The sequence below is a fragment of the Cladophialophora carrionii genome, assembly GCF_000365165.1.
Source record: "Cladophialophora carrionii CBS 160.54 unplaced genomic scaffold supercont1.1, whole genome shotgun sequence".
Taxonomy (NCBI): Eukaryota; Fungi; Ascomycota; class Eurotiomycetes; order Chaetothyriales; family Herpotrichiellaceae; genus Cladophialophora; species Cladophialophora carrionii.
This window is the reverse complement of record NW_008481816.1, coordinates 2,453,805-2,481,524: the sequence shown is the minus strand read 5'-3', so window position 1 is coordinate 2,481,524 and position 27,720 is coordinate 2,453,805. Positions and strand designations below refer to the sequence as shown.

Sequence of the window (27,720 nt, the reverse complement as noted above, 5' to 3'; positions counted from 1 at the left end):
TCTCGACGCATCAATCAATTGCTAAAGGAATGAACGGTCTGTCCATTTCTCGACGCATCAATCAATTGCTAAAGGAATGAACGGTCCGCCCATTCCGTCGGTTCTGATGAAGGAGACGAGACATCTACTGTATCTACTGTGGTACGTGCAGCATGCATGAGCGTTCCCACGACGCGCGAGGGCAAGAGCAAGAGCAAGAGCAAGAGCAAGAGCAAGAGCAAGAGCAAGAGCAAGAGCAAGAGCAAGAGCAAGAGCAAGAGCAAGAAGCAAGAACGGAGAGATATATTACCTACCTAGTACCCATGCCATGCCACGCCATGCCATGCAACCGCACGGATAACAGCACGTACCTAGTACCTACCTACCTAGTTAGTTACTGTATGGCCGTCTTTGGAACGATTGTTTTGTTCTACTGTACTCCGTAATTACCGTGTCGATGTCTTTTAAATGGCGCGTGATGATGCCATGAGTGCATATGTAAAGTACCTGTATCTGGAACACGAATAGGAGTGTCAAGTCTCTCACCTCCCTCCGCCTTTGGTTCGTCTTGGTCTTGCAGCTCAATGGCACTCACTCATTTACCACATCCGATCGTGTGACGAACGTCTCGTATATAAGACAGTCCTGGGGGCTTAAGGCTGCCAAGACTATAAGACAGCCAGAAAAAGCAGGAGCGGTAGAGGGGATAGACAATTCGTCCTGTAATTAAAGATTACAACATACTCTTATTCCTCCGCATCATCAACGTCAAGGCTACGAATCGCTTGCTAAGGGAGTGATGTGTGACCTCCAAAAGTCGTCCAATCTTTGTGCTCCTGTCTCGTACCTTCATCGCCTTTGTCCACCAAGAATACGACACGCGTCCGCTTTCTGCGACGGGCGATCCTGGGCAATACAGAACAATCCAACTAGGACCCCTTCCCTGGTATTACTGCCTGCTATCTGCCTCGGCCCCGATTATTGACCATGACGAAAGGTAGTCCAACGAATTTCGTCCTCGTCAGTCCATCACCTCAGGCTGGCAGCCGGATTCGAACGGCGTGGCCCAAAGGAAACAGATCAAGTGTAGCCTATTTTCAGAGTCAGCAGATTTCTCAAAAGGTCAAGTCGGATGTGATCGAACTCACTTCTCATCGCGTCCGAGTATCCCGTACCGCCCTTGAGATCCATCTCGAAGCTCTCAGCGACATCGATCACCCGTCTTATGTGCACCATGCTGAGCGGCACATCTTCATGCACCGCCAAGGCTTGTGCAGCGCGTACAAGGTTCTTGATCTGTCGACCATTGACTTCACGCCGAGCCAGGTCGTTGAGGTCTTGTTCGGTAACAGCGGAAACTTCCATGCCTTCTTGGTTCTTGACGCGCTCGATGAACAATTTCCAGACCGTGCGCTTGGCCTTGGTGGTAAGGTTCTGGAAGCGCAATGACAGGTGGATACGTGACACAAAGGCCGCATCGAACGTCTCCACTCGATTGGTGGTCAAGAAGAGGATGCCTTGGAAATATTCCAAAAGACGGAGGAAGATGCTGACCAGCGCATTCCTGTGAATGTCGTGGATGGATCGCTGCTCGAGGAAGACATCTGCTTCGTCCAGCAGCAAGATTGCACCCCAGCTGTGAGCGATATCGAGGATGTTCTGCAGTTCCTTTTCGAGTTTGGTCGGCTCCGTACCTAGATCACCCGCGCTAACCATGTAGAGTGGACACTTGAGGAGGTCTGCGATGCCCTCCGCCGTCAACGTCTTGCCAGTACCGGGAGGTCCATGAAGGACCGCTACCAAGCCACGACCTTTGCCTGAGATGATATCATCAATGCTGCGGTGGGCCTGGAAAGCATGGCTGGACACCAGAGCCTTCACGATCGACTTGTGATTCTCTGGAAGGACAAGGCTCTCAAATGCTTGGTCGTTGAACACAACGTCGGAGATCCCAGAAACAGTGAATTCAAGCCAGAGTTTCTCGCTGAACGCAAAACCCAGTACAACAGGACTCGCAATGAGTAGCTCTTCCTCCGTGAACTCGTGGGTTGACTGCTTGTCTTCAGGAAGCGGTTCGGTCTTGTGGCTGGAATGGACGTCCTCTTTCGAGTTTACTTCAACAATGATATTCTGTCCCGTAGGCATCTTGACGACCTTGTACCTCTTCTTCTCCTGCACCTGAATCGTTTCGTCTGATGGCGTGGGCTGATTATTACCAACAGCGTCCGTGTCACTGGCGTTGTCACACCCGCAGTCATCGTCAGGGTCGTCAAAATTTATGGCATCTGGGTCTTCCTTTGGCTTGACGACACTGACTGGATAGTTCGGATTGATGCGGCGATGGATAGCAGGGTCCACCATGACTCGCCCATCGATATGAATCTTCAAGACTTGCTTCTTGCGCTTGGCATAAGCCATACCTTTGTGGTGGCGGTAATTCATCCCCTGGAGCGAGACAAAGTGCTTTCCTCGCTCGATCAACTTTGCTTTCAGCTTCTCGGATTCTTTGTGGTACTGCAGAGGATAGCAATCCAACGATGTGATCTTGCGGACACCCTGGAACGACGAAATCTCCGAGTGCGTCGTTCCCATGCCGAAAGTCTTGCCATCATACTCCAGATATCGACCTTCAACCGTGTACCATGGGCCTCTCATAAAGTGAGACTCCTTGGTCGCAAAATCAATCTTGAAAGCGCGAGGTTCTTCCTGGTCACCGTAGGTGGCAGAGTAGGCGATGCTGTTCGGCTTGTAAAGGGCCCAAAGCAGGTCAAAACTGATCATGCCGTTTTCTAGAAGAGGGTACAGGTTCTTCTTGGTCTCCGCAAAGTCCTTGTCGAGGTATTTGACCATGATTCGGAGATGTTTGGCTTTTTCAATGAGGACCTTGGCTTCTTTGCGCTTCTTTTCCCCAGCTTCCTCCTCGAGGGTGTGGACATATTGTCTCATCTCTTCCAGGTAGAGGAAAAGCATGTTGGGATCGAGGTGAGGCGTATCCTCTACCAGGCTGATACCCTTTACTGCCGACATGACATGCTGCAGGCACTCCTTGAGAGGCTCTGACTTGATGTCCACAATGGTTGCCAAGTACTTGTGCTCCCAATCGAATCTGCGGCGAACGGTGAAGATGTATTGGTCCCAGACGGCATCCCCTGTCTCCTTGACAGTCTCGGTGAGCTTGAAGTTGTGGATCGACTGATCCCAGAGTTGGTCGACTCGCTTATAGGCTACCTTTGACGCACGTTTGGGCTTCCTCTCCTTCTTCTTTGGCTTGCTCTCGTCGAGGTCGTGGACCAGATCCCGTGGATCGTAGACCACCTCGCGGCGGCGGCTTCTTCGAGGTCGGACATATTCATCAATGGGAGGAAGCGGGTCGATGAGTTGAGTTCGAGGAACGGAAGAACTCGGGGGTGGCAATGGGTTAGTGTGGAAATCAAGACCGCGCAAGCTGTGCTTGAAATGGCGAAGTCTCTGAGAAGCGGGATCTTCCTGGATCTCAATGACTCCGTCCGATTCCTCTAGGTCGCCGTGCCGCTTTGAGCGGGAGGCTCTCTTGGTGGCATTGATCTTGATTCGCGATCTCGGCCTGATTGCTTCCTCCTCGAGGTCGTCATCACTGTAGGACTCGTCATCCTCAGACACGACTTTCTTCTTGGATTTCTTATTGTTCTTTCTGAGCTGCTTGGCTAACGCCTTGGCCTCTGCCTTTAGTTTCCTAGTCTTGGCTTTCAGCTTCTTCTTGGATGACAGGTCGATGGAGCTGTCGCTGTCTGACTGGCTGGAGTTGTCGCTATCGGCGGTGACATCGGAGGAGTCATCGCTGTCGCTATCGGAATCTTCGGTCTCAATGACTTGTTTCTTCTTGCTGGCCTTCACTTTGGATTTCGCGGACTGTTCTCTGTGCTTCTTGCAATGTTTCTTGTCTTTGACGGTGGCTTCGGGCGCAGGGGTTGTGCTGACAGCTGGTCGTTCGACAGCAGGCTCCGTCTTCTTGGTCTCCACGACCCCGCTATTCTGGTCCATCTCGAAGCGAGCGGTCGTCGGGAAGGCGGGGTGGGGTAGTTGGAGGAAGAATGATTCGGAGCAGACGTGGGGGAGAGAGTACGGCCGACGAGCGACGTCTGGGCTTCTCAATCTACAAGGACATCATGCAGTATGGGCATAAGTGCGAGTGAACGATTCTTGTAGAAATGAGTGGGCTCCAGGCAGAACTGACGCTGAGGCTGAGGCACAAGTGGCCGTCAACGAGGGTGATAATATCCGCTGGCTCGGAGCGGCCGCCAAGGAGACGATAGGTGAATCTGACGAAATATGGGCAGGCAGAACTCTCGATGGCTGTGTTGTCAAAGCAGTGAATATGAGTCGCAAAGGTGCGCGAACCAAGTGTGGGACGATTGGGCAGATGTGAGGAAGTGTTTGATGCCTAGTTCAGCAGCCTGCTGAGAATGCACAAACATGCAATTGTTCGGCTGAATGACCCAGTGCGAATGTATCAGCCAATTCAAGAGAAGTTCCGACAGTGACGGAAGAGCAAGCAGTGAACGACTGGAAGTCGTCTCAAGCCTCAGCGAGAGGGCAGTGGCAGGGCATCGCACCGCGTCCAGGGCTCTGGCATGAATGTGGTCTTCTGATCAGGTGGGAAGTGGAAGCGTGCTCGGAGGTGAATGGCTGATATGCAACAACTACGCAACCAGGCGCAGCAGGTGAGCTGGCTTGGGCTCTGCTCCCCTGCTAGGTGCCTGCCTGACTAGAGCTTCATCCGTGCTTCCGATCTCTGGAGGGAGTCTCCTCTTAACTGTATCCGGCTTACGCCAGGCGCCATCTGCAGGGCAGAGGGGACCTTTGAACAGCGAAAGATCCCACCAAGTGGGCACAACATGCCCCCATCCCGCAAAGTTTGAGCTGTTCCGGCGGGCTCTGCACTGGTCTTTCGCTTTGGCCTGGGGACGACGACACTATCCAGTAAGCGAGACTCGCCGCCGGAGCTCCGCAAACCCAGACTGGGAAATAAAAAGCCCATGGCAAATGGTTGGCCGTAAAATGGGCAGAGGCTCGAATTGTTTCACGTACATTTCAGCAACAATGACTTGGAACTCAGATAGCAATTGGCCACTTCTCAATGATTGTTCTGCACCACATCCGGAAAAGACAGGATACATTTCCCGAAATCCTTCAACCCACCTTCCTATGTCTTTGAAGAATAAGCATTCCAGCTCTTCGCTGACGTAAATCATCCCCCAAAGAGAGTGTCGATTCAAGATCTGCCAACCTCTCCCGGCACAGACAGAAAGAGGTGTAGGATTCAGATGTAGATGCTGTCGCGACCGACATGGATGACGGCCTCGAGAAGCGTGGTTGTTCGCCGGGCAGTCATCGAGGATGTCGCATGCCGAGTTCAAGCTGGAGCGTTGATTTTCCTCGAGACTTCGACCAATTTCCCAGGGACAATTGCTTTACTGGTCTCGAAAATGGTTGTCCGAACGGCTGCCATCAAACTCACCAGTCGTTACGATGAACGTGCGTTGAGAGTGATATGACTTGCTCATCGTCTTTCTTGTGTGCAGCAACACGCCGGGGAGATTGACATTGTGGCCGACTTACTGTGAACGCGGAGAGCACGTAGTAGGTACTTAGTAACTTGTACAAGGGTCGGCAGCAAGTGCCTGACATGTCACTCAGCAATGCTTCGGCTTTGTCATCAGAACATGCCACACCAACATGCGTACAGTATCTACTATAGCCGGCCCAGCCCTGACATCCGTTCAACACTCTCAATAGCAACACGTCCAACTTCAGCAGCCCGCGTCCTCGCAAAATGAAATACCTCCTCTCGCTCCTCAACCCTGAAGCCTATCACGGCCGACGGCCAATCTTGCCACAACTCCTCGCGCAAAGGCAGGACATTCCCGATTACTATGTCCCCGTCTAGGCTTTATTAACAATCAAGCGTGCCACCACCTCCAAGTCCAGGCATCTACCGAGGCTTCTCGACCACGACAATGTCTGCGCCGGGGTATCATCCCCTCATATCATTGGCTGGGCGTGAGACCTTTCGCCATATCCCTGGCTATATCCGCCTCGAACGTCTGACTTCAGACTATATTATGAAGACTGTCATTCCGCCCGCATCACAGCTTGCAAGGCACCCGCCCAGTAGCCATTTTCATTCACATCGTCTGTGTAGGTTGCACCACCAAGATGGTCCAAAACAAAGCATTCATCTACAAGTCCATTCCGAATGGCTGGCCGGTGCCAGGCCAGGACCTCACGGTCGAGGACATCGGCTTCGACGAGAATGCCCCTCCTCCCAAGGGCGGCTTCACGACCAAGAACTACTATGTGGCGTATGACCCGTCACAACGAGGCCGCATGCGTGACCCTTCTATCCAGTCGTACTCGCCGGCCATGAAAACCGGGGAGCCCGTCATCAGCGTCAGCGTCATAGGTAAAGTGCTCAAGTCTGACAACCCAGCCATCAAGCAAGGGCAGATCGTCATGTTGCAGGGTTCCGGGTCGGAGAGCTACTCGATCAAGGACGAGAGCGCCGTCAAGACGACGCAGATTATCGAGCCGAAGGAGGGCGTCCCGCTCACGGCGTACCTGGGATTATTGGGCATGACGGGCATGACGGCCTACGGGAGTCTACATGAGATCGGCCAGCCGAAGAAAGGCGACGTGATTCTCATTTCCGCGGCTGCGGGAGCGGTCGGTCAGATGGTCGGGCAGATTGCGGTACGGGAAGGCCTCCATGTAAGTATGCCCGACCCTGTCTCTTCGCCGCCTGTTTTCCCTCTCTCCCTCTCTGATTCTAGCTCTGTCCCCCGGACATCGGCTCAAGAACTGACTGACAATACCCAGGTCATCGGCTCCGTCGGCGACGACCGCAAACTCGACTTTATCCTCAACGATCTCAAATTCACGTCCGGCTTCAACTACAAGAAGGAATCCATGGCCGACGCGGTGAAACGGCTGGCGCCCGACGGCCTCGACATCTTCTACGACAACGTCGGCGGGGAGCTCCTCGACGTGGCCCTCGCAAACATGAAGGTCTTCGGCCGCATCGTGGCGTGCGGTTCCATCTCGACGTACAACAACGCAAAGGACACGACCCCCTACGGCGTGAAGAACTACGCCGCCATGGTGAGGCGGCGGCTGCGCTGGCAGGGCTTCCTGGTCTTTGACCCCAACATCGTGCAATGGCGCAAGGAGCGCGACGAGAATGTCACAAAGTGGATCCAGGACGGCAGTTTCAAGAGCGTCGACCATGTCACTGAGGGCATGGACAATGCCGTCGACGGCTTCCTCGGCATGCTCAAGGGCCAGAATCTGGGAAAGAGTATTTTAAAGGTTGCCCATCCTGAATGAGGTTGGCCCCAATAATGGCTGGACTGGTCAGACGCGGCGAATCCTAGTCTGCTACAAGGGGTTTCCTTCAATGACACAACGCTGTGACTCTAGGCAATGGTCCATCGAAGTAAGGTAGTTGGAGCCCAAGCACAACGGCAAAGTTGAAACTAGACAGCCGTGTGTACTTCACGGATCACGTCGTAGGGGGTGGCCGAAGAGGGCTCCCAGACCAGTGGCTTGGAATGAAGAAGCAACTGCAATTCTCGTGCCGAAGCCGTCAAGTTACCGAATTCGGTTTCCTTTGTCCAAGACTCCCCTGTACAGTTCGGGTTGTGGCCCTTGTTGCCTTTTCTCTGCTTCGGAAGACTGACGGGTTCCTTCAAGCTATTCGACGTGCCTGGAAGACAAGTTGTCGCGGCGTGTCCCTCCTTCTGGTGCAACTCGAAGGCAGTCGAACACGATAACATGGTGATCCGAGAGTGGGAACTCAACCTCCCAAAGTATGTGATTTCCCCATCCCGGCACGATGTCTGATAAGAAATACATGAAACTCGTTATCACCTCGCGATTGCGTGCATTCCTGAATACCGTTTCCTGGCTGCAATGGCCGACCCATCCGCCTCAGATTCAGATGTGCTGGTGTCTGTGCCGGCCTGATCGACGCACAGCCTTGCATAATCTTCGTAAGTCATACCATGCGCTAGACCGCGAATCCACCCCTGCCATCAGCAGGTCCCATGGTGCCTTCCCTCGAGGCCTTGACGGGCACGCCTTTCCCTTGACCGCTCGTTCACTTTCTTCCCTCATCGAAAAGGCTGGAGAAGCTCTCCTTAGCTCAACGAAATGGAGTCAGCGCATATGGATTTGAGTTGTTCGGCCACTCTCGGATACCGTCGAGTCTAGAGCCTCTTTCCATCCCACGGCGATCCAAGTCCATGGATCCGTCCTCTCCATCGTCACCCTCGCCACCACTGGCATTTCTTATTTTGTCCACGCACGCCTGGCATAGCTCCAGCGCACAGTCCTCGCAGGTCAGGAGAAGATTTCTCTGGAGACATCCGTGACAGGTATGATGGTGCGCGCCCAGGGGAGACAGGTCCGGGTGTAAACATCTCGGGCGACCGGCGAGGTCAACTGCGAGACGGTAATTGGGCCACTCGTCCTCATCAGACTCTTCATCTTCGTCATGTTCGTCCCCATCCTCGTCGTCGTCGTCGTCGTCGTCGTCCTCATCTCCTTCCTCCTCTTCACCATCGTCCTCGTTGTCCCATGTGTTGAGTTCGCATTCACAAGCGTCATCTTCGTCGAAAAGATTGCCGCAGCGATAGCAGAATTCCACCCCACAGATACAATCCATGTGATTACATCCTTCAGTCTTCTCAACCATGTTCAGACACGTCGGACATTGTTTCCACTTTTTCTCACTTCCTAGTTCGTAGAGTTTCGTCAAGCCCTCTTCCTCCTTTGGGCAGATGCGTTCGGCGGTGTCCCAAACAGCATGATCATCCATTAGCCGTCTGCAGTGTTTGCATGTCGAGGTCGCACATTTAGGGCAGAGACCGAGCTCATCCTGTGGGACCATAGCGCCTTCGGGGATGAACGTGGAGCACTTTGGTGATGCGCAGTACAGTGGCCGATTGGTGCTAAACTCGGCTTCGATCTCCTTGTACCGATCCAGGATATCAGGCTCAAGCATGCTTCCCCAGACGGAGATGCGGAGAGGTTTGGCGCAGCATTTGGGCGGAAATGAGGCCATGTTTGCACAGCCGGCTCGAAATGATAGATTGAGGCACGGCGTGCAGTAGCGGCAGTTGCAGGCAAGCTGAAGCAGGTCGTCACGCTTGAATTCCTCTAAACAGACGGTGCACGACACTTTGGGGGTTGCAGGTCGAGTCAACCGACGCCGATGGATATGAGGAGGCGTCTGTGATCTTGGAGGTCGAGCTGGATGAGCGAAATAAAAAGGACCATTTGGAATCGGACTTGCCGTCAAGAAAGCCTCCCAGGCTGGAAGTCCATGCGAGATATCCCAAACAGGCGGTGGGTGGGGGAAATCTGAGGAAAGGCTCAAACCAACACCATGAGGATGCGCCGTGTCATGCGGTGGTGAACCTTGGTTTGTGCCGATGATCCCAGAACTTCGGCCGTCTTTCGACAGTGGCGCGCTCTGTGTCGTTGCGTGCTGGAATCCTCCCCTCCCGTAGGGACCGGAAATAATGGAGGAGAGCGGGGGCAGAGTTGGTGGTTCGGAATCACCTGGTGTAGACGAGCGTATATGTTGCGGTGAGAGTCTCATCGGTGGGTAAACTATGGTTCCGCTACCTGGATTAGGTTGAGGGAGGTATCGGAGGTGGTTCCCAAACGGGCTGGGAGCCAAGTTCAGTCGAGCGGACGATGTGCTGGGTGCTGGAGGAGGTCTTCCAAACGGGGTAGGACGGCTGCGAAATGGTATCGCGTCAGGGAGACTCTGAAGGGCTAGTTGCGATGAGCCACGCGGACTTGGATGTGAGCCATCGGTAGTAGCCGGAATACCTTGATCGCGCGGTGAAGGCTCTCTCGGCTGAGCGTCAGCCATGAAGATGTCCCCGTCCCCGTCGACCGGTCTGTACCCAGGGAAGGTAGCCATCCCGGGCTCTGATGCTGGCTGCATGTTGAGACTCCCCTGACTTATTTCAGGCTTCACACAGGGAGGTGGTGACCATTAAATGGACGGAAGAGGAAAGCTGAAGTTAAGTTGCTGTGGGGGCGGGGAGAGGCCCTTTCGCAGCAGGTGCGCAGGCAGGGCGCGTTCTGAAGGTGAAGGTCGCAAGGTGACGAGGAAGAACAGGTTGAAGAAGCGACTGCAGTGATAATGTGTTTATCACCGAGAGAAAATTTGAGAGGAGACGCAGTCCAGGCGTGGATTAGGCTTCAAGTTGTGATCTGGTCCATTTTCAGCCGTGCGGCGGCAGTGGAGCGAGTAAGGCGGCAACCAGCAACAACGCGAGGCAGTCGTCAGGCTGGAGGGTGGTTGAAATGAAGGAGATTTGACGACGAGCCACGGAGAAGAGAGAACGATTTATAGTGATACAAAATGCTTAAGGCTTGCTTGCAACATCTCATCAGCTTTCCTCCAGGAGCGGATCCTGGAGGTTGTTCCTCCAAACTCGGCTCTTGGGGGCCTCTGCTTCAAAATAGGATCTGTCCTCACTTGACCCTCACGCACACCTGTTGCGCCCTCATTGGCCGTATTGTTTCACACAGCCGGCCGCATCGACGCCCGCGAGGTTGGAAGATTACACTCCTCGACCACAGGAACCATGAAATGACCGTATTTGGAGCAGAGATTGCGTTACGGAGTAAAAGATGTTTTTCACGTGTGGGAATTTAACGTGAAGTTGCAACAGCAGCCGAGTAGCAAGGTGCATGTCTCTGTAAGGCTCGATAAAGTATCCTACTAGGATACAGAATTAAGACAAACTCTTGTCTCTCAGATATGCCCCTTGAGCACTTGAAATTCGCTTTTGTACATGCTGGCCCTGCCGCACCGAGAAGGCAGCTTCGTTGTGATCTACGACGGGTTTGCGTGCACGAAGTCATACCCCTTCTGGATGTTCTTCTTCAGGTCTTCGGGCTGGTCAGCATTGGTTCATCTTGTAGTGGATGGGTTTACTCACCTCCCAAGCATGCCTCCAACAGAGACTCTTCGTACTTAGTGACCTTGCCGACCTCGTGGATCTTTTGAACACCATCGGGACCAAGCTCGACCCGGGAAGCAAAGAAGTCCACACCTTGATCCTTGTACAGTGGGCTGTCGACGAAGGTGCACTCAACCACACCCTTCTCACCCTGTGCGGCCTTCAACAAGCTCTCGGCAAAGCGAGCACCGGCCATGGCCATGGAAAGGGTAGCGGACCCAGCACCATCTTTGGCCTTGACTACCTCATCACCACCAAACTGGATGCGGTTGACGAGAGCATCAAGCTTCTCGCCAGTGATATCTGTGTGACCGGATTGTGAGATTAGAGGCACAATGGTAACACCCGAATGTCCACCAACAACGGTGATGTTCTCATTGGCGGGGTCTGTTCCCTTGACTTCGGAGACAAATCGGGAGGCACGGACAACGTCGAGAGTGGTGACGCCGAAAAGACGCTTGGGGTTGTAGACGCCCTTGCTCTTGTAGACCTCGGCGCAGATGGGAACCGTAGAGTTGACCTAGGCAGGATGTCAGCTGTGTCGCTCAATTGATGACAAAGGGCTAAGTCGTATCGTACAGGATTGGAAATAACCAAGAGGTTGGCATTGGGAGCCGCATCAGCTGCAGCCTTCGCGAGGTCTCGGACAATGCTTGCGTTCGTGTTGAAGAGATCTTAACGTCCATCAGTTAATGTATCCTTGTTTCTGGACTTCTGCTTACCATCACGAGTCATGCCAGGCTTCCGGGGGACACCAGCCGGGATGAGGACAACCTCGGCGCCCTCCAAAGCTTCACGGAGTCCTGAAGGGGTCGGGTCGTACCCCTTGACAGTGCTCCTGGTGTTGATGTGGCTGATATCGGCTGCGACACCTGTTCACATAGTATGTCAACGCCGCTCCTTCCCGTACACCATAGGGTCAACGGACCTGGGCCCATGCGAATATCGTAGAGGGCGAGTTGTGAAACACGGGGATTGAGCTTCATCAGTAGCGACAGCGGTTGACCGATACCACCAGCGGCACCGAGGACGGTGACTTTGGAGGACTATGAGATTATCGTCGTCAGATCGAATGGCTTTTTTATCAAAGCACACTCTTGTGAGGATAGTCACTGACCTGTCGCGCAGACGCCGAGAAAGCACGACGCTGGACTTGTCCAAATATCTGTCTGGTGAACGACATCTTCAGGGCAGTCAAGGACGTCGAGGCTAAGAAGAGGAAGATTGCACAAAAATGGCAGGGCCGGATCTGGAATGACAACGATGGAGGAAGGATGAGAGGACGTATGGTGATGTCTGAAAGAAAAGTGATTGAACACTGAAGCTTTGCTCAGAATCAACAGCAACTCCAATGCGGATCTTTCAGGGTCGCTTAAGTTGCTGTTGCCGCAGTCCCGAGCTCTGAGTTCTCCCTCACGTGACGTGAAAGCTCTCCTTTTGCAACGTCTCGTGACTCGGCTTGGCACTGGCCTTCGGTCGCGCGGCGCCTTATTCGGATCATCAATCCGCCCTCACAAAGTACATACCACACGCCGAAGAACTTTCGGGGACAGGACTGCAGACTGCAAGCCTCTTGAAGATTCACCACCTGGATCGACCAAAGAGGATGTGTCGGCCTAGAGCGGGTAGACCGGGTAACACGCTACTTATCACACCTCATCTGCGCACGCTCTCTACTCGAGCAGTCTCCTTCTGCCTTCCTCTGCGCCGTCCCTGCCTCAACTTTGATACTCTCCTCGGCTATTTGACCCTCCCTGTCCATTCTTTTATGTCCGGCATGTTCTTGCTGGCCGAATCTGCATCGGTCAGCCTACCCTTCAACATACACGCTTTGTTTACGTTCTCGTGGATTACCATCCGAGGCAGGCATTTTGCATAGGCAATGCCAGCATGCGGGATTCGAGGAAGGTCACAATTGGCTTCCACTCTAGCTTGTTCTGGAGATCTGCGTATTCGGTGCTCTAGGGTCTATGATGATCTTGTCCGGATGATCACTCAGTCGCCCTGATACAATACTGCGACAAACCTGAACTCGGGCCCAAAGAGATTGTCGTCACGATGGCTCTTCACGGATGGCCACGCCCAACGCCGGCTTATCAAAAGACCCCCTAACGACTGAATCGTGATATGCACACCAAAACACCAGCCGTGGGGATTCCCCAGAATCCATCGGACTTCAACTACCCCCTCCGCTTGGATGCCATTAGTGCCAGTGCCTGACCGACAGTGTTGGTCGCAAAATCCGCCCTGGTGGTTCGAAAGCTGTTTCTCACAGGACTTGCATGGGTTCCGACGGTCTAAAGCTGCCTTGTAACAAGCAAGACGCAAGGCCGTATCCGGAGCGGTCTGGTTAGCGCCTAGTTGTCGAACAAGACACAGGCGGGATATCGACAAACAGCTACCATTCTTTGAGCTGCCAGCTGCACCTCGCTCCTGTCGCAGAATGGGTAGTTCCGGCGTGGACCGCAAACCATTGCTGGGTGAAGCTCTGCTGTCAGTCTGTTGCGTGAGCGGAAAACATTGCCAGGGGACACGAGCCGGCAACTGACCGCTCCATCTGCACTAGCTCTGTTCATTCATTATGCCAGTATTGAGACTCCCAACGAGTCAGTGAATACTTGAAGAGAGCTGGTGAAATGCGCTGGTTCGTCTCATTGTCTCCATCCGACGGTATATCCTCGTTCGACTCGAGGGGCTGCGCAACGTGGTGAAATCATCGTCCGGCTATACGGTAAGCTGTTCTCATGGGAGTCTAGATATGGCTCGTTCTATATGCTGGCTGATTCTAACATAACTCGAGAAGCCCACGGCATGAAGCGTATATATTTCTCCGGGAAGCACGTCTCATGCCTGGTCCTTGCCGGCAGGGTGTGTACGGAGTACTCAACAGTGGTCCCCTATTCCCAATAGAAGTCCTCAACAACAAGCACCCCAAACCAATTACCATAGCCGTCGCCCATGTCAGTATCGAGTATATGAGTGACAAGATGGGATTATACGCTTGTGAGCGGAGTTAGCTCTCTTTAGTTTTCTGCCTGCCAAAGACTCCACAACGTGGTGCTACGCCCAGGCTCAACGGGAGCCAATCTCCTTGTCTCGTCTTTTCACAGCACAGATCTTATCAACCGCCGGCAAACGAAATCGGCGTCAACAACTCTGCAAGTAATTACAAAATCCAGACCTCCATTTCTGAAGTGGGATTATTCCGCCCATGCACGACCACTTTGGCCAAGCGAAGCCCAGCCCTTGTGTTGACCGGGGGCGGAGCTTGGGTTCCAGTCATTTTCACACGATCTGTGGATGGTTGCGATCTATGTACTGCTCCTCAGAACCACATTTCTAGGCCACTGCGTTGCCGGCAGTGGGATGCAGGGCCAAGCTGGCAGCCTTGGGCGTACCCCAAGTTAGTGCCCGGCCCAGTGATAACGATCCAATGGCAGTTCTATCACAGACGGCCTCCTATCGAGAACGAGCAGCTGCCGCGGATACTTCGAGCGAAGCGGACTCTCATTTGCGCAGGAGCTGATGCAAGGTGGAGTACCTCCGCATTTTCATGGCAATGTGGATTCTCAGCCCCGGATTCCCCAACATTGGCTGGGCCTCGTGGACACAGAAACCCACGCGGCGATGGATTCGATTTGTGGCTAGCAAACGTACGCCTAAGGCTCGGCGTAAAGCATTAACGAATACCATCGACCCTTGTCCCGGCCAGCTCGCTTCTCCCGCGCCACCAACGGTATTCAAGCTTCAACCCGCCCTATACCAGCTCTTTCTTCCTGGATTTTGACTCTGGGCGGTCTTGGTACCGACCTTGTCAACCTCGTGTTATGATGGGGCAATCCCACGAGACAGACCTAGATCGAGCTATGTGGAGTGCGGAGGATGAAGCAGTGGGGAAGTATGATATTGTTTTGGATCTCGCTTCGAGCTCGCGTCCAGTATCATAATGTTCGAAGATGGGGTGACTGTTTCATTACCTGGCCGCCCGAGTATATAACCTCCCCCACCCCTGTGTCTCGACGAGGCTTTGTCGGTTGCCCTTCAACTTCTGATTGCCTTTGGGCGCACGCACATATCTTCCCGCCGCAGGTGACCCCCTACAACTAATTATCCTCCACCAAGACTGTGAATTTTCACATCTTTGTTGTTATCATCATCAGCGACCATGGGACTCGGAGTCCTTGAGGGTCAGTTGCCCATATTAAACAGCTTGATTCTGCAAAATTGCTCCAAAGACGATCCGCACAACGCTGACAGTGACATGTTATAGATAACAAGCTTCCGCACGTACCGGGCACTGTTTTGCTGAACGACGAGGCTGCGCATGCCGAAGCTCAAACAGCAAATCTCAAGCATGGAACCGGCAAAAACTCCCACATCGTGCTGTCCCCACAGCCGAGTGATGATCCCAACGACCCGCTTAACTGGTCGCTCTTGAAGAAAGAGGCCATCATCTGGATCCTCTGTCTCGGTGCAATGTTGAATGCTGCCACCAACGTGAGTCATTCCTTGCTTTCGGGCAATCGATGCGATCTGATGTTGACTTTCGCGAAGGGACCGTTTCTGAACGCCTCGTACTTCGCTATCTCTGAGCTCATCAACACTGATCTCACAACCACCGTGATGGTGTCCGGCTACAATATTCTCGCAGCTGGCTGTGCTGGCCCATTCGTCTGTGCGTTCAGTCGTCGATATGGGAAGCGACCTGTATTCCTGGTATCCACGCTTTTTTGCATTGTTGGTACCGCCATTGGAGAGGCGAAAGCGAGCTACAACTACCTACTGGCAGCTCGGATCGTCCAGGGGTTTTCCACCAGCGCATTCGAATCTTTGATTGTAGCAGCCGTTGGAGATCTCTTCTGCGTGCACCAACGAGGCCTCCGGATTTCGACTATCAATTTCATCCTGAACTCTGCCTCGAGCCTGGCTTCGATCATTTGTGGTCAAGTGTACAACGATCTTGGTCTCCTCTGGCTATTCCACCTGTTCCAAATTTTCCTGGTCATCCAATTCGTGCTTATGTTCTTATTCGTTCCGGAGACCACATATCGCCGTGAATCGATATATGATACCGACATCGTGAAGGTCGAAACCTTTGAGCAAATCGACAAAGCACAGGAAGAGCACCGTGAACACGCCATTGCCGTCAAGGAACTGAACGAACCTTCGGCACACAACTCCCATATCCCACCGAAGAAGACGTTCGTCCAGGAACTCAAAGTGTACAACGGGATATTCTCGCAGGACAGCATCATCAAGTGGATCTTCGGAATGTTCCTTACTCTCCTGAATCCGGCGGGATGCTATTCGATCATTGTCTCCGGTTTGCTCTGTGCTTGGTATGTCGGCTCGGCAATCATCCTTGCTGGGATCTTCGCTGGCCCGCCTTGGTCATTCGATGCCGCTCAAATTGGATACCTTGGGACCGGACCTTTCGTCGGCGGCATGATCGGTTCCCTTTTCGTGGCGCTGGCAGGAGACAAGGTTATGAAGTGGATGACAATCAAGAACAAGGGAACCTAGTGAGTCTTTACCCATCGGCCAGTCCAAACAGCAGCCGCTAATTAACTATAGCGAACCCGAGTTTCGACTAGTCTTCATGCTCCCATGTGCCGTGTTCTCTGGCTTCGGCATGTTCTTCTTTGGCTACACCATGGCTCACGGCTCCAATGCGATTCTCTGTGCGTTCTGCCAGGGGATGATGATGGTCGGCGTCCTCATTGGCGTGTGGTCCACGATGTCCTATGGTTTGGATGCTTTCCGCAGCCAGAGTAACGAGATGTTTGTAATGAACATGCTCTTCAAGGTACGCCCAACGTTCCCCTTTTGATGTCCGGACTCTGCTCACACTCGGTCAGAACTTCATGTTTTACGGCCTGTCAAACTTCGCCAATAACTGGGTCGCCGCTAAAGGACCCGAGGAGATAATGTTTACTTTTGGCGGGACAACTTTGGCAATGTGCGTTCTAGCCATTCCCGTGTACATATACGGCAAGAAGCTTCGAAGCTGGTGGACCAGACACGACTTGTTCGTCAAGTTCAAGATGCAGGCGACTGGACCGGAGAGCCACATGGGTTGATCGGTGCTGGGCGACCCTAGTCGAAAGCATGAGGAACGAACTACTCTGCCGTTAAGTAGCGTTGTTGTGGGAATAATAGCTTTGCGAAACAATGGTTAACAACATTCTGCACGCAGTGCCATCGACCGGTGTGGATATCGAGTTCGGACTCGCTCATAGAAGTCTGGCAGCCTGCTTACCCCGTTGGCAAGGACGAAAGAGATCGTAAGAGCCAGGCCCCTTGGTAAGTCGAGGGGCGTGACTTCGAGTTCTCCATACGTAAAGGTACACACGGACTCGTAGTACGAGCTGCGTACGAGTACCTGGAAAATCTCACTTTGGTACCGGCTGGCTTTCCCGATTCGCACTCAGCCTTGGCACGTTTATCGGGTTTGACACTTGAAATTCGAACCGAGCCCCAACTTTTTTTCTCCGTATGCCTCGCCGCAGTCCCAAAATCTACACCCAGTTGCAGGTTGGCGGTAGGGGTGGTGAAGGGCTTTTACGACCATGGAGACACAAGTGCACCGGCCTCATCGGCCTTCGAAAGAGAAAAAGAAGCCGAAGAAGGGAGAAAAGAATGTCAAAGCGTTTGCAGTGGCCAATCCTGGTCGACTCGCAAAGCAAGCGGTTCGATCGAGCGATATTCGAGAAAAACGACTCCATGTGCCCCAGGTCGATCGACTCCCCGAAGAAGCGCCCCCAATCGTTGTCGCCGTCGTTGGGCCTCCGGGCGTCGGGAAGACCACCCTCATCAAGAGTCTCATCAAGCGATATGCGAAACAGACACTCTCGCACCCGAGCGGCCCTCTTACCGTTGTAACCTCGAAGCGCAGGCGCCTTACTTTCCTCGAATGTCCCGCCGACTCCCTCGCGGCGATGATCGATGTGGCGAAGATAGCCGACATCGTTCTGCTTATGATCGACGGCAATTACGGATTCGAGATGGAGACTATGGAGTTTCTGAATGCCCTCAGTGTCTCCGGGATGCCGGGGAATGTCTTTGGCATCCTCACGCATCTGGATCTATTCAAGAAGCAGAGCACTCTACGTGCGACGAAAAAGAGATTAAAACACAGGTTCTGGTCGGAGTTGTACCATGGCGCGAAGTTGTTCTACCTGTCTGGTGTCATCAACGGTCGTTACCCAGACAGAGAGATACACAATCTGTCTCGTTTTCTGTCAGTCATGAAGAATCCGAGACCCTTGGTATGGAGGAATAGCCACCCATACTGTCTGGCAGACCGGTTCTTGGATGTTACACCTCCGACCGAAATCGAAGAGAACGAAAAGTGCGACAGGCAGGTGGCATTATATGGATATCTTCGAGGTACAAACTTCCCCGCCGAGGGCGCACGTGTGCACGTTCCTGGTGTTGGTGACCTGACTGTCAAGGAGATCGAGGCCCTCCCTGATCCGTGTCCCACGCCTTTTCTCGACCAAGCCATGGCCAAGGCGACTGGAAAGGCTCACCGCCGCAAGCTTGGGGAGAAACAAAAGGTCCTGTTTGCGCCCATGTCCGACGTTGGCGGAGTGCTTGTCGACAAAGATGCTGTCTACATCGACGTTAAAACCAACACATTCGACCGTGCCGCAGACGATGCGGAAGACAGGGGTTTGGGTGAACAGCTCATGATGAGCTTGCAGGCAGAACGGCGCCTTCTCGGCGAAGCAGACGGCGGCATGCGGCTATTCCAGAGCAGTCATCAACTCACAGCAAATAGTGAGGCAGAGAAGGACACTGGCCGCAAATCCAAAAGGGGAGTGCGGTCGTTTGCTCAATCCAGCGATACTACCGAAGACATCAATGACAACGAAGACGAAGGGTTTGTCAGTGGAGATGACGATGAAGATCACCTAGAAGATGGTGAACAGAGCGACGATTTTCCCGAGCATAGCGGCCGCCCAGGTTTTGCAGCCAAACAGGACCTCGATGACGAAGGCTCTGGAGGGCACGTCGCATTTGCCGAGAGCGACTCTGATATGGGTTCTGTGTCAGAAGGAGATGAAATGGGTGCAGATCTGTCTGCTGAAGAATTTGAGGACGAAGATGATGAAGACGGTGGAGATGACGGCGGCCTGCGTTGGAAGGAACACCTTGCCGAGGATGCTCGAAAGATGCATTCCAGTAAGGTCGCTTTTCGAGCTGCTGACCTCTCGAGACTCATGTACGATTTGACCATTTCACCTGCCGAAGTGATCTCGAGATGGGCCGGTGAAAAGAACGGAGATATTAAGCTGCTGGGTGGGGATGACGATGACAACTTCTTCAACAAAGCAAAGAGTGACCAAGACACAAATTTGGAGGATCGACAGACACCGAAATTCGACTATGATCAGTTGGCCGAGAAATGGGAGGATGAAGAGAAGATCCAGACGCTCATACCTCGGTTCACAAAAGGCTCTATTGCCACTGGTGCAAACGCGGAGTCAGATACTGATGTCGAAGAAGTTGAAGAAGATGGAGATGACGAGTTTGACGAAGGTGATGGTGATTTTGAAGACCTGGAAACAACAGCTGAAGACAATCCTGTCCCAGAAGCTGAACTTACACTTGAAGAAGAGCGTGCCAGAAATGCTCGACGGAAAGAAGAGCTCAAGTTGCGCTTCGAAGAAGAAGACCGAGAAGGTTTCGCGAACGCCAACAAGAACGAAGTGAAGGCGGCAGAGCAGGAGTTTGGAGAAGATGAATGGTACGAAGCGCAGAAAGCGATGCTTCAGAAGCAGCTCGATATCAACAAAGCAGAGTTCGAGAGCCTCGACCCCGTTGGCAGAGCACGCGCCGAGGGATTCAGGGCAGGCACTTATGCACGGATAGTGCTAGAGAAAGTGCCTTACGAATTTGTTCGGTCTTTCAACCCCAAGCTACCGATCATCATTGGCGGCCTGGCGCCGACTGAAGACCGATTTGGCTTTGTGCAGGTGAGGATCAAGCGACACCGATGGCACAAGAAGATTCTCAAGACCAACGATCCCCTGATCTTCTCTCTGGGATGGCGACGCTTCCAGACCGTGCCTCTCTACTCGATATCAGACTCGCGAACACGAAACCGCATGCTGAAGTATACGCCTGAGCACATGCACTGCTTTGGTACCTTCTGGGGACCACTTGTTGCTCCAAATACAGGCTTCTGCTGTGTCCAGTCGTTCTCCAACGAAAATCCTGGATTTCGCATCGCGGCGACGGGCGTGGTGTTGAACGTGGACGAGACGACTGAAATCGTGAAGAAGCTGAAGCTAACGGGACATCCATACAAGATCTTCCGCAACACGGCATTCATTCGCGATATGTTCAACTCGTCGATCGAGATTGCCAAATTCGAGGGCGCTAGTATTAGGACGGTGTCCGGGATTCGCGGACAGATCAAGCGAGCTTTGAGCAAACCGGAGGGGCACTTCCGAGCAACGTTTGAGGACAAGATCCTCATGTCCGACATTGTCTTCTTGCGGACATGGTATCCCGTCAAGCCACATCGGTTCTACAATCCCGTGACGAATCTGCTAGACGCGCCTCCGACTAGCGATGCAGCCGCTGGTGACAGCGACGACCGTCAACGAGTCGATGATGGGTCCAGTGGGTGGCAGGCCATGCGTCTAACTGGCGCAGTCCGAGCAGCCATGGGAATACCAACGCCACTAGTCAAGGACTCTGCTTACCGCAAGATCGAACGACCAACTCGACACTTCAACCCATTGCGCGTCCCACGGACTTTGGCGGCAGATCTTCCGTTCAAGTCGCAAATCATTCAGCAAAAGGCCCGCAAAGCTCCCACCTATCTTCAGAAGCGGGCGGTGGTACTCGGTGGTGAGGAGAAGAAAGCGCGAGATCTCATGCAGAAACTGCAGACCTTGAGGAACGAGAAGGCGGAAAAGCGGGCCAAGAAACAGGAAGAGCGGCGATCGGTCTACCGGAAGAAGGTGGCCGAGAATCTCGAGAAAAAGGAAGAGCGGGAGAAGAGAGATCGGGATGAGTTCTGGCGGAAAGAAGGACGCAAGCGTCAGACGAACGACGAGGGCGGTGGAGGGAAGCGCCGCAAACGATAGATATCAAAATGTCGGCATATGATACCCTTCTGTACAGGAATAGATGTGCTACGGCAATGAGCCGAAGAATGTCTGCTCTGATCGTGAGCCGGCCAGGATGATGACAGGTAAATGATAAGCAACTGAAGCGATGCTGAAGCGATGACGAAGACGCACCCAGGGCAGAGCAGAGTGAAAGCAGAAGCGAGACGAATCGCTACGCGGCGTCGGCAGAAAGAGCGCACGCACGAACAGAGCAGAGCAGAGACTTTCTCACCACCGTCGGCTGTTCTCGTGCCTCTGATATCGTCGTCGTCGCGCACGCGCGGTCTACATCGCTGGATGAACGTTCATGTCCCATTCACCGTCTTTTCAAACCCCCCGCCGTCACAACAACGCGTCTGCCTTCACCCTGAAAACGCGTCGGAATCAGCAGACTCGGTCTCGCCCCACTGTCGACGCAACGGCAGCAGGCCAGCGTGCGAGGTTGGAACTCCACCGAGCCACGACCAGATCCCACGCGACAGCGCTTCGCTGTCCGGCCGCTCCTTCTGTGCTCCTGTTCTCATTCTCTCTGTCGTATACCGCTGGTTGCTGCCCGCAAACACCCTCTACCTCTATCTAGCCGAACATCCACGAGTCCTGCATCGGGCATGACCGACACCGCCGAACCAGCAGATCCCGGCATGCACGATGCCTCCGCGCATGCGTCAACTAAGGAGGATCCACCGCAGTTGACATCTGTAGCCGCGAACACCGCCTCGATCCGCCCTCCGCGTGATTCTGCAGCGCCAGAACCGTCGAAGCCCTCTCGGCCAGCGGACCTGACCCTGTCTACCGGCGATCTCTCCAGCAACACCCATAATCCCCCAGCGGATGCAGAAGAGCTGACCCCGCCTACCTCAGCCATATCGAGCCCCGATGCATCACAAGCTACAGAGTCGCTTTCACAGCCGGAAAGCAGCCAGAGCGCTGCAGGAACAATCGGGGATGACAAGACGGGAGATACGAGGGCTGGGTCAAGCTCCCAGAGCCCCACGCCTGAATTTGCCTCGGGCACCAAGCGAACCGCCAGCGGCGAAGTGAAAAGAGCGAGCGTGAACGGACTGGGGGAGGTCCTGGCGAAACCGGGTGGTGCGAGGCATGCGCACACCTCGAGCACCGTTTCGAACGGCTCGAAGGGGAACGTTCTTGAGGTAGGTTGCCAGTGCCCGGCGTACGCAGCGTGTCCTAACGTGCTCCAGCTTTCACAGCAGTTGCGCACCAAGTTAAAGTACGCCATGGTCAAGGTGCAGAATGGTTGGCAAACGCGCTCCCTCGATGAGGTTGAGTCTCTGGCCTCTCAGTCACCCCGATCTACAGTGTCTGGGTTCCAACAGTTGCATGACCACCAAGTGCTCTCGCCCAGGACGGCCATGTCTCGCAAGTATCAGCGCGAGTCGAGCGAGAGCGATTCTTCCGACACCACTGGGGCTTTGGAGAGCCAGGGTCTGGTCACCGAAACTTCACAGGTGCCGTCACGTCGGGCTCTAGCTCCTCCAGTCGACATTGTGCCTAGTTCACGTCGTCGGCCGACGCCAAATGCAGCATTTCACGCCGTCAATGGGTCACACATGCAGTCACGGGCACTACACTCCAGGCGACCGCCAACCAGTCAACGAACGCCGAGTCAAAATGCGGCCATGGAGGCGGATGCTGTGGAAACACTTCTCTTCATGGCCAGCCCCAACAACTCCGGCTACAACCCCCCTTCTCACGCTTCACAGGAATCCTCGCTCCGCACAGCGCAAGCCTTTTCTTCGCAGACCTCACCGCTTCGGACTCAGTTCAGCCAGACATCCGTGACATCGCCGAAGAAGGTTGGATTCTCTGATTCGGAGTCCAGCGCTCCGGCTTTCGACAAGGCTGCGCTGATTGATCGCATGTTGGACGAACTATCAGACGACAGCGATGCAGAACTAGAGTATGCATTCACACTCGCGGAAAAGGGTAAAATGGCGGCTTCGGTGACCTCGTAACATCTGTGTCTATCTACCGCATCTTGTCTCATGGTGTTGGAGGCGTCAACATTCAGCCTTGTCAAGGCTTCGGCCCAACGAGGCTACGAGGATTACGACTTGTACAGTTGCATATTCGAGTCATCTCTGCGAGCGATGGATGAATCTACATGTCAAAGACCCCAGTTTTCTCATACCCACTCGCCGCTTAACCGGTTCATAGTCATGCTGTCTCGTGTCATTCTCTTTCCTCGGTCAAACTTCCCCGCATTTCCCAGAAGCCCGTAGAGTTTGTGTGCACGGATTTGAACCGCCCTTGAGCCGAGTACATCTTCACCGGGACCGAGACATCCTGACGGAGCTCCGGCCAAAAGACGGAACCGGCTGTCAGCTGCTCCTGCGATTGAGGAGCAGTGCGTCGGGCTTTAAAAGGTGAGTCTGTATCCGCGTTGCTTGACCGGGAACCCTCGACCTCATGCTCTTGGAGCGTTGCCGCCGGTCTGTTTTGCTTGCACATCACGGAGGTTGCCTTTGAGAGCCACGGCTTTATTTGCGGGTCACATATCTTCCCTCTCTCTCCATCATGGCACAAAATGGCTCGGGGGGAGCCACGCATGCTCCATCATTTGCGTACCCAACGGCCGACTCGCCCATTGGCAACATCGCCTCGCTGCAGGATAAAGTTGCCCTGATCACCGGTGCCAGCAGTGGCTTGGGAAGAGCGATCGCCCAGGCCTACGCCGCCGCCGGAGCATACGTCGTCTCGGCGGACCTGACGCCCAATCCACCCCAAGCGCCGACGATTGCATCGATCCACAAGGGCGTCGATTTGGTGACGCCGACCGTTGAGCTCATCAACTCGAAGTGGCCGGCCCATGGCCGCGAGCGAGCAAGTTTCATCAAGTGCGACGTTACGGATGAGCCGAGTGTGAAGGCGGCGGTGGAGTTTGCCGTCAAGACGTACGGCCGGCTGGATATCATGGTCAATAACGCGGGTGAGTTGTGCTGCGTTCGTCCTCGGTTTGTGCGTCTGCAATAGCAAACGGAGTGGTGGCTTTGAGAACCACCCAAGGCCTTCTTTACCGCTTGGCAACGGTATTTTCTGGGTCGGGAGGAAGGCATTGCTATCCCGACTTGACGACCTTGCTGCCGCCCAAAGCCTTCGTACCGCTTGGCAATGGTATATGCTGGGTCGTGGGAAAGGCACTGTCTCTAACACGCCGTGTGCTCGGCAGGGATCTCCGCCGAGACCAAATCGCCCACCTACAACGGCGCGTTCCAACGCATCCACGAAACACCCCTTTCCGTCCTCGACCTCACCTACCAGATCAACATCAAGGGTGTCTGGCTCGGGACGAAACACGCGTGCGCGCAGTTCCTCGCCCAGGAACCGCATCCCTTGCACGGCCGGACCGCCACGGGCGCCACGGAGGATGTTCACCGAGGCTGGGTCATCAACCTGGCCAGCATCATGGGCAGTGTCGGCCTCGCCGGGGCGAGCTCCTACGCGCTCTCCAAGGGCGCCGTGGTGAACCTCACGCGTGCGACAGCGCTAGAGTACGCCAAGGACGGCATCCACGTCAACTGCATCCAGCCTGGGTTTACCGACACGAGCTTGTTGGAGAACATGTATTCGCGCATGGGCCAGGACGCCATGGCTCAGTACATGGCGAGTGTTCACCCGTGGGGCCGGACCGGACGGGTCGAGGATATTGCGCGCGTGGCCGTCTTTCTGGCCGGCGAGGGAAGCAGTTGGGTTACTGGACATGGGTTGGTCGTTGATGGAGGGTATCTTGCGCAGTGAAGTGAGAAAGCAAAAGGGGTCAGTAGAATCTAGAGTTGAAGGAAACTTGTGCGTGCGGACCGTTGATCGTATGCACCCCCAGTAACACGATCGCGCCGTGGCCGGGCTTGCGTATGGACAGTAGGTACTGCAAATACGTCGGCATCCTAGAGAATGTGAGATAGAACAGTGAAGCGCGAATAAGATAAGAAAAGCGGGAAGAGGCAATACATACAGCTCTTCTCTGATCTGCGACATGGCAACTAAAGCGACCTGTGAGCTGCGATTTTCCCCTTCACTCATGACACGATCCCTTCAGAGCCCTCAGGATCATCGATAACGGCTCTGGATTTGTCCATCTCAGAATGACGGATCGGGTCGGATGTTGATTGCCGTCTCTCTACAATGACCAACCTGCTCCAGCAGCAAATCAGCGACGATCTGGTCTGCACGAAACATGTCACAGGCCGCGGCAATGGGCTGTTCGCCACACAGGAGATTGCACCGAAGTCACAGCTCCTTTTCATTGCCCGGCCACTTCTGGTCGCGTTGGAGTCAGCCAAGTTACCGACTCACTGCTACTACTGCTACAAGTCCGGGATCGAGCCGATCAGCGCTCTCGAAGTCGACACGGGACACGCCTTGAAGACGTGCAGTAGGTGTAAGGTGGTTAGGTTCTGTGATCGAGTGAGTTTCGCTCTTCTGTGCCTTGACGAGTGCCCAAATCATGCCATCTCACAAGTGCCGCTGAGGAGGGAGACTGGCCTGGCTGGATGACTGGCTGGCTGACGTTGAGGGCAGAATTGCCAGTCTCGAGCGTGGGCAGAGTACCATCGACTCGAGTGCAAGCTCTTTGGCCGACTATATCCGCGAATTCTGCCGAGCACGGTCCGTGGGATTGTGCGAGTATTGAAGCAGCACAAGGCAGCGCTGCTCCCAGAGTCGGAGTGGGAGCAGCTACTCGCTCTGGAAAGCCACTACGATGACCTGATCGGCGCGGGAGGGTCGCGCTGGCAGGATATTTTCATCATGATGAAGGGGATCAAATCGTACTGTGGCACCGATCACAGTCAGGAGACGATCCTCCGACTGGCTTGTATGGTAAGGAGATGATGGCCTTTCCAACACAAGGCCCAGCGCTGAATCCAATGATGTACAACTAGTTGCTTGTGAACTCGTTCACTCTGACGACCCCGGCGTTCGATTCCCTTGGGATGGTCCTTCATCCGCGGTCCGCGCTCGTCAATCATTCATGCGATCCCAATGCTTTTGTGCGGTTCGATGTCCCGCCCCGATCGGACCAAGACGCTCTACCGCCGTATGGGAGTATATCTCTGCACGCGCTCCGGGTCATCTCGCCAGACGAGGAGGTCACGATCTCGTACATCGACACGACGTTCCCGCTGGCCAAACGACAGGAGGAGCTCAGAGACAGATATTTCTTCACCTGCGATTGCCCTCTGTGCTCGCTCGGGTCACATACAGTGGTGGACTTGTTCCATCAAACACCTGACGCCAAAATCAGGGAGCCATCCCCTGCACACGAGTCAATCAGTCCCACGGTCCTACAGGTTGGGGATCAAGCCGAGCGGTGTCTCCTAGACGTCCAATCCAAGAGCACCATCTTGCACACGCAGGTCGACAACATCAAGTCCGCCATGAAGTTACTGGCCGGGACGAAAGTCTGGCCCCTCCACCGCTACCCGTGGCCCCAACTGCGTCAGGAACTGTTCCTCGGATTGCTCGGCCAGGGGAGATTCTTCGAGGCAACGCTCCATTCAGCGATCTTCGTCAGAGCCATCCATCCCGCGCTGTACACCCAGGCACATCACCCTCTGCGGCTCATGCAGTTGTGGACGCTGACCAGGCTGTGCCGGCGGTGTCTGGAGTCCATGGTCTTGAAAGAGAAGATAACAGAGGACATACGCTTTGATATCCCCATGCTTGGCCTTTTGAGCTGCGTGCTCGTCGGGGAAACGCACAGGTTGTTAAACGATGGAGTCGTCATGACGAAGGGACAACTTGAGGAACAGGTCACTGCCGCTTACGAGGCCCTGACCGCGGAGACCACGGGCGCGGAGGGAGGCGGTGGTGGCGGTGGTGGCGGTGGTGCTGCTTGGGCTGCACCGTACTTACGGAATCCTGGAGACGCTCGCAGGACTGCTGTTTCCTGGCTTGACGCACAGGTGAGAGACTCGTTACAACGGGAAGGTGTTGCACGGGATATTGTGGACCAGGCGTTGAGCCGGCAAGGCTGACTGCGTTGTGTACGGAGTACTAACTCGTCGACTCGTGAGTACTCCGTACAATATGCTGGGACCCTGACCTCGCTGGGCAGTGACTGGCTTCACACGTGTCGTACGCCACGCACCCAGTACTCCGTATGTGCCGTGTATCATTTAGCCGTAGCCTCCGCCCGGGAAGGATTGGGGCTGTGCAAGCTCTGAAACCACACCACTTACAAAGTACTCCGTCCTCGTACAGTTACAACACTCATTGATACATCAACGATCGAGATCAAGCCCGTTAGGTACGTAGTCACCCCGTCACCCCACTAAACGTCACCGTGGTCGATCAGCATGGGTGAGCATACTGCCATGCCTGCCTTGCTCTGTAAGCCACGGGTGCGAGGTACGTACCCCCAGTACGAGTGAGTGCATGCTTGCTGTCAAGCTGAGCCCTATGTAGTTACTCGTACTGAGAACGGAGTACACACTAGCCCCTTCCATTCATGTAGTACGTAGTATTATTCATGATTCAATGCTGGTGCCTGGCGGAATAAAATCCCCTGGACGCAATCCCCTGTCTTACAGTAGTTGGACTGAGACACCCCAGACCTGATTCGTAGCGATCTCACC

At 54.3% G+C, this 27,720-nt stretch overlaps 9 protein-coding genes across 9 annotated transcripts; 6 read left to right on the top strand and 3 right to left on the bottom strand.

The window, feature by feature from the left end:
- Window positions 1-1,059: 1,059 nt before the first annotated feature.
- On the bottom strand, window positions 1,060-3,999 carry G647_00872 (uncharacterized protein; the record flags this gene model as incomplete). The annotated part of the gene is made up of 1 exon (XM_008724275.1): window positions 1,060-3,999. One exon carries the CDS (start codon window positions 3,997-3,999, stop codon window positions 1,060-1,062), a length of 2,940 nt encoding a protein of 979 aa, XP_008722497.1.
- A 2,175-nt stretch (window positions 4,000-6,174) lies between these two features.
- Window positions 6,175-7,341, top strand: G647_00871 (uncharacterized protein; the record flags this gene model as incomplete). The annotated part of the gene is made up of 2 exons (XM_008724274.1): window positions 6,175-6,726; window positions 6,835-7,341. The coding sequence occupies 2 exons, from the start codon at window positions 6,175-6,177 to the stop codon at window positions 7,339-7,341; spliced, it is 1,059 nt and encodes a 352-aa protein (XP_008722496.1).
- Window positions 7,342-8,158: 817 nt separating this feature from the next.
- G647_00870 (uncharacterized protein) lies at window positions 8,159-9,079 on the bottom strand (the record flags this gene model as incomplete). The annotated part of the gene is made up of 1 exon (XM_008724273.1): window positions 8,159-9,079. The coding sequence occupies one exon, from the start codon at window positions 9,077-9,079 to the stop codon at window positions 8,159-8,161; it is 921 nt and encodes a 306-aa protein (XP_008722495.1).
- A 1,794-nt stretch (window positions 9,080-10,873) lies between these two features.
- On the bottom strand, window positions 10,874-12,183 carry G647_00869 (malate dehydrogenase, NAD-dependent; the record flags this gene model as incomplete). Its single annotated transcript, XM_008724272.1, has 6 exons — window positions 10,874-10,929; window positions 10,980-11,520; window positions 11,580-11,674; window positions 11,723-11,872; window positions 11,929-12,046; window positions 12,118-12,183. 6 exons carry the CDS (start codon window positions 12,181-12,183, stop codon window positions 10,874-10,876), a joined length of 1,026 nt encoding a protein of 341 aa, XP_008722494.1.
- Window positions 12,184-15,165: 2,982 nt separating this feature from the next.
- On the top strand, window positions 15,166-17,080 carry G647_00868 (uncharacterized protein; the record flags this gene model as incomplete). The annotated part of the gene is made up of 5 exons (XM_008724271.1): window positions 15,166-15,187; window positions 15,271-15,497; window positions 15,555-16,522; window positions 16,575-16,806; window positions 16,859-17,080. 5 exons carry the CDS (start codon window positions 15,166-15,168, stop codon window positions 17,078-17,080), a joined length of 1,671 nt encoding a protein of 556 aa, XP_008722493.1.
- A 489-nt stretch (window positions 17,081-17,569) lies between these two features.
- G647_00867 (uncharacterized protein) lies at window positions 17,570-21,103 on the top strand (the record flags this gene model as incomplete). Its single annotated transcript, XM_008724270.1, has 1 exon — window positions 17,570-21,103. One exon carries the CDS (start codon window positions 17,570-17,572, stop codon window positions 21,101-21,103), a length of 3,534 nt encoding a protein of 1,177 aa, XP_008722492.1.
- Window positions 21,104-21,735: 632 nt separating this feature from the next.
- Window positions 21,736-23,100, top strand: G647_00866 (uncharacterized protein; the record flags this gene model as incomplete). Its single annotated transcript, XM_008724269.1, has 2 exons — window positions 21,736-22,278; window positions 22,327-23,100. 2 exons carry the CDS (start codon window positions 21,736-21,738, stop codon window positions 23,098-23,100), a joined length of 1,317 nt encoding a protein of 438 aa, XP_008722491.1.
- A 562-nt stretch (window positions 23,101-23,662) lies between these two features.
- Window positions 23,663-24,883, top strand: G647_00865 (uncharacterized protein; the record flags this gene model as incomplete). The annotated part of the gene is made up of 2 exons (XM_008724268.1): window positions 23,663-24,074; window positions 24,315-24,883. The coding sequence occupies 2 exons, from the start codon at window positions 23,663-23,665 to the stop codon at window positions 24,881-24,883; spliced, it is 981 nt and encodes a 326-aa protein (XP_008722490.1).
- A 384-nt stretch (window positions 24,884-25,267) lies between these two features.
- G647_00864 (uncharacterized protein) lies at window positions 25,268-27,120 on the top strand (the record flags this gene model as incomplete). The annotated part of the gene is made up of 3 exons (XM_008724267.1): window positions 25,268-25,549; window positions 25,664-25,963; window positions 26,026-27,120. The coding sequence occupies 3 exons, from the start codon at window positions 25,268-25,270 to the stop codon at window positions 27,118-27,120; spliced, it is 1,677 nt and encodes a 558-aa protein (XP_008722489.1).
- Window positions 27,121-27,720: the final 600 nt, after the last annotated feature.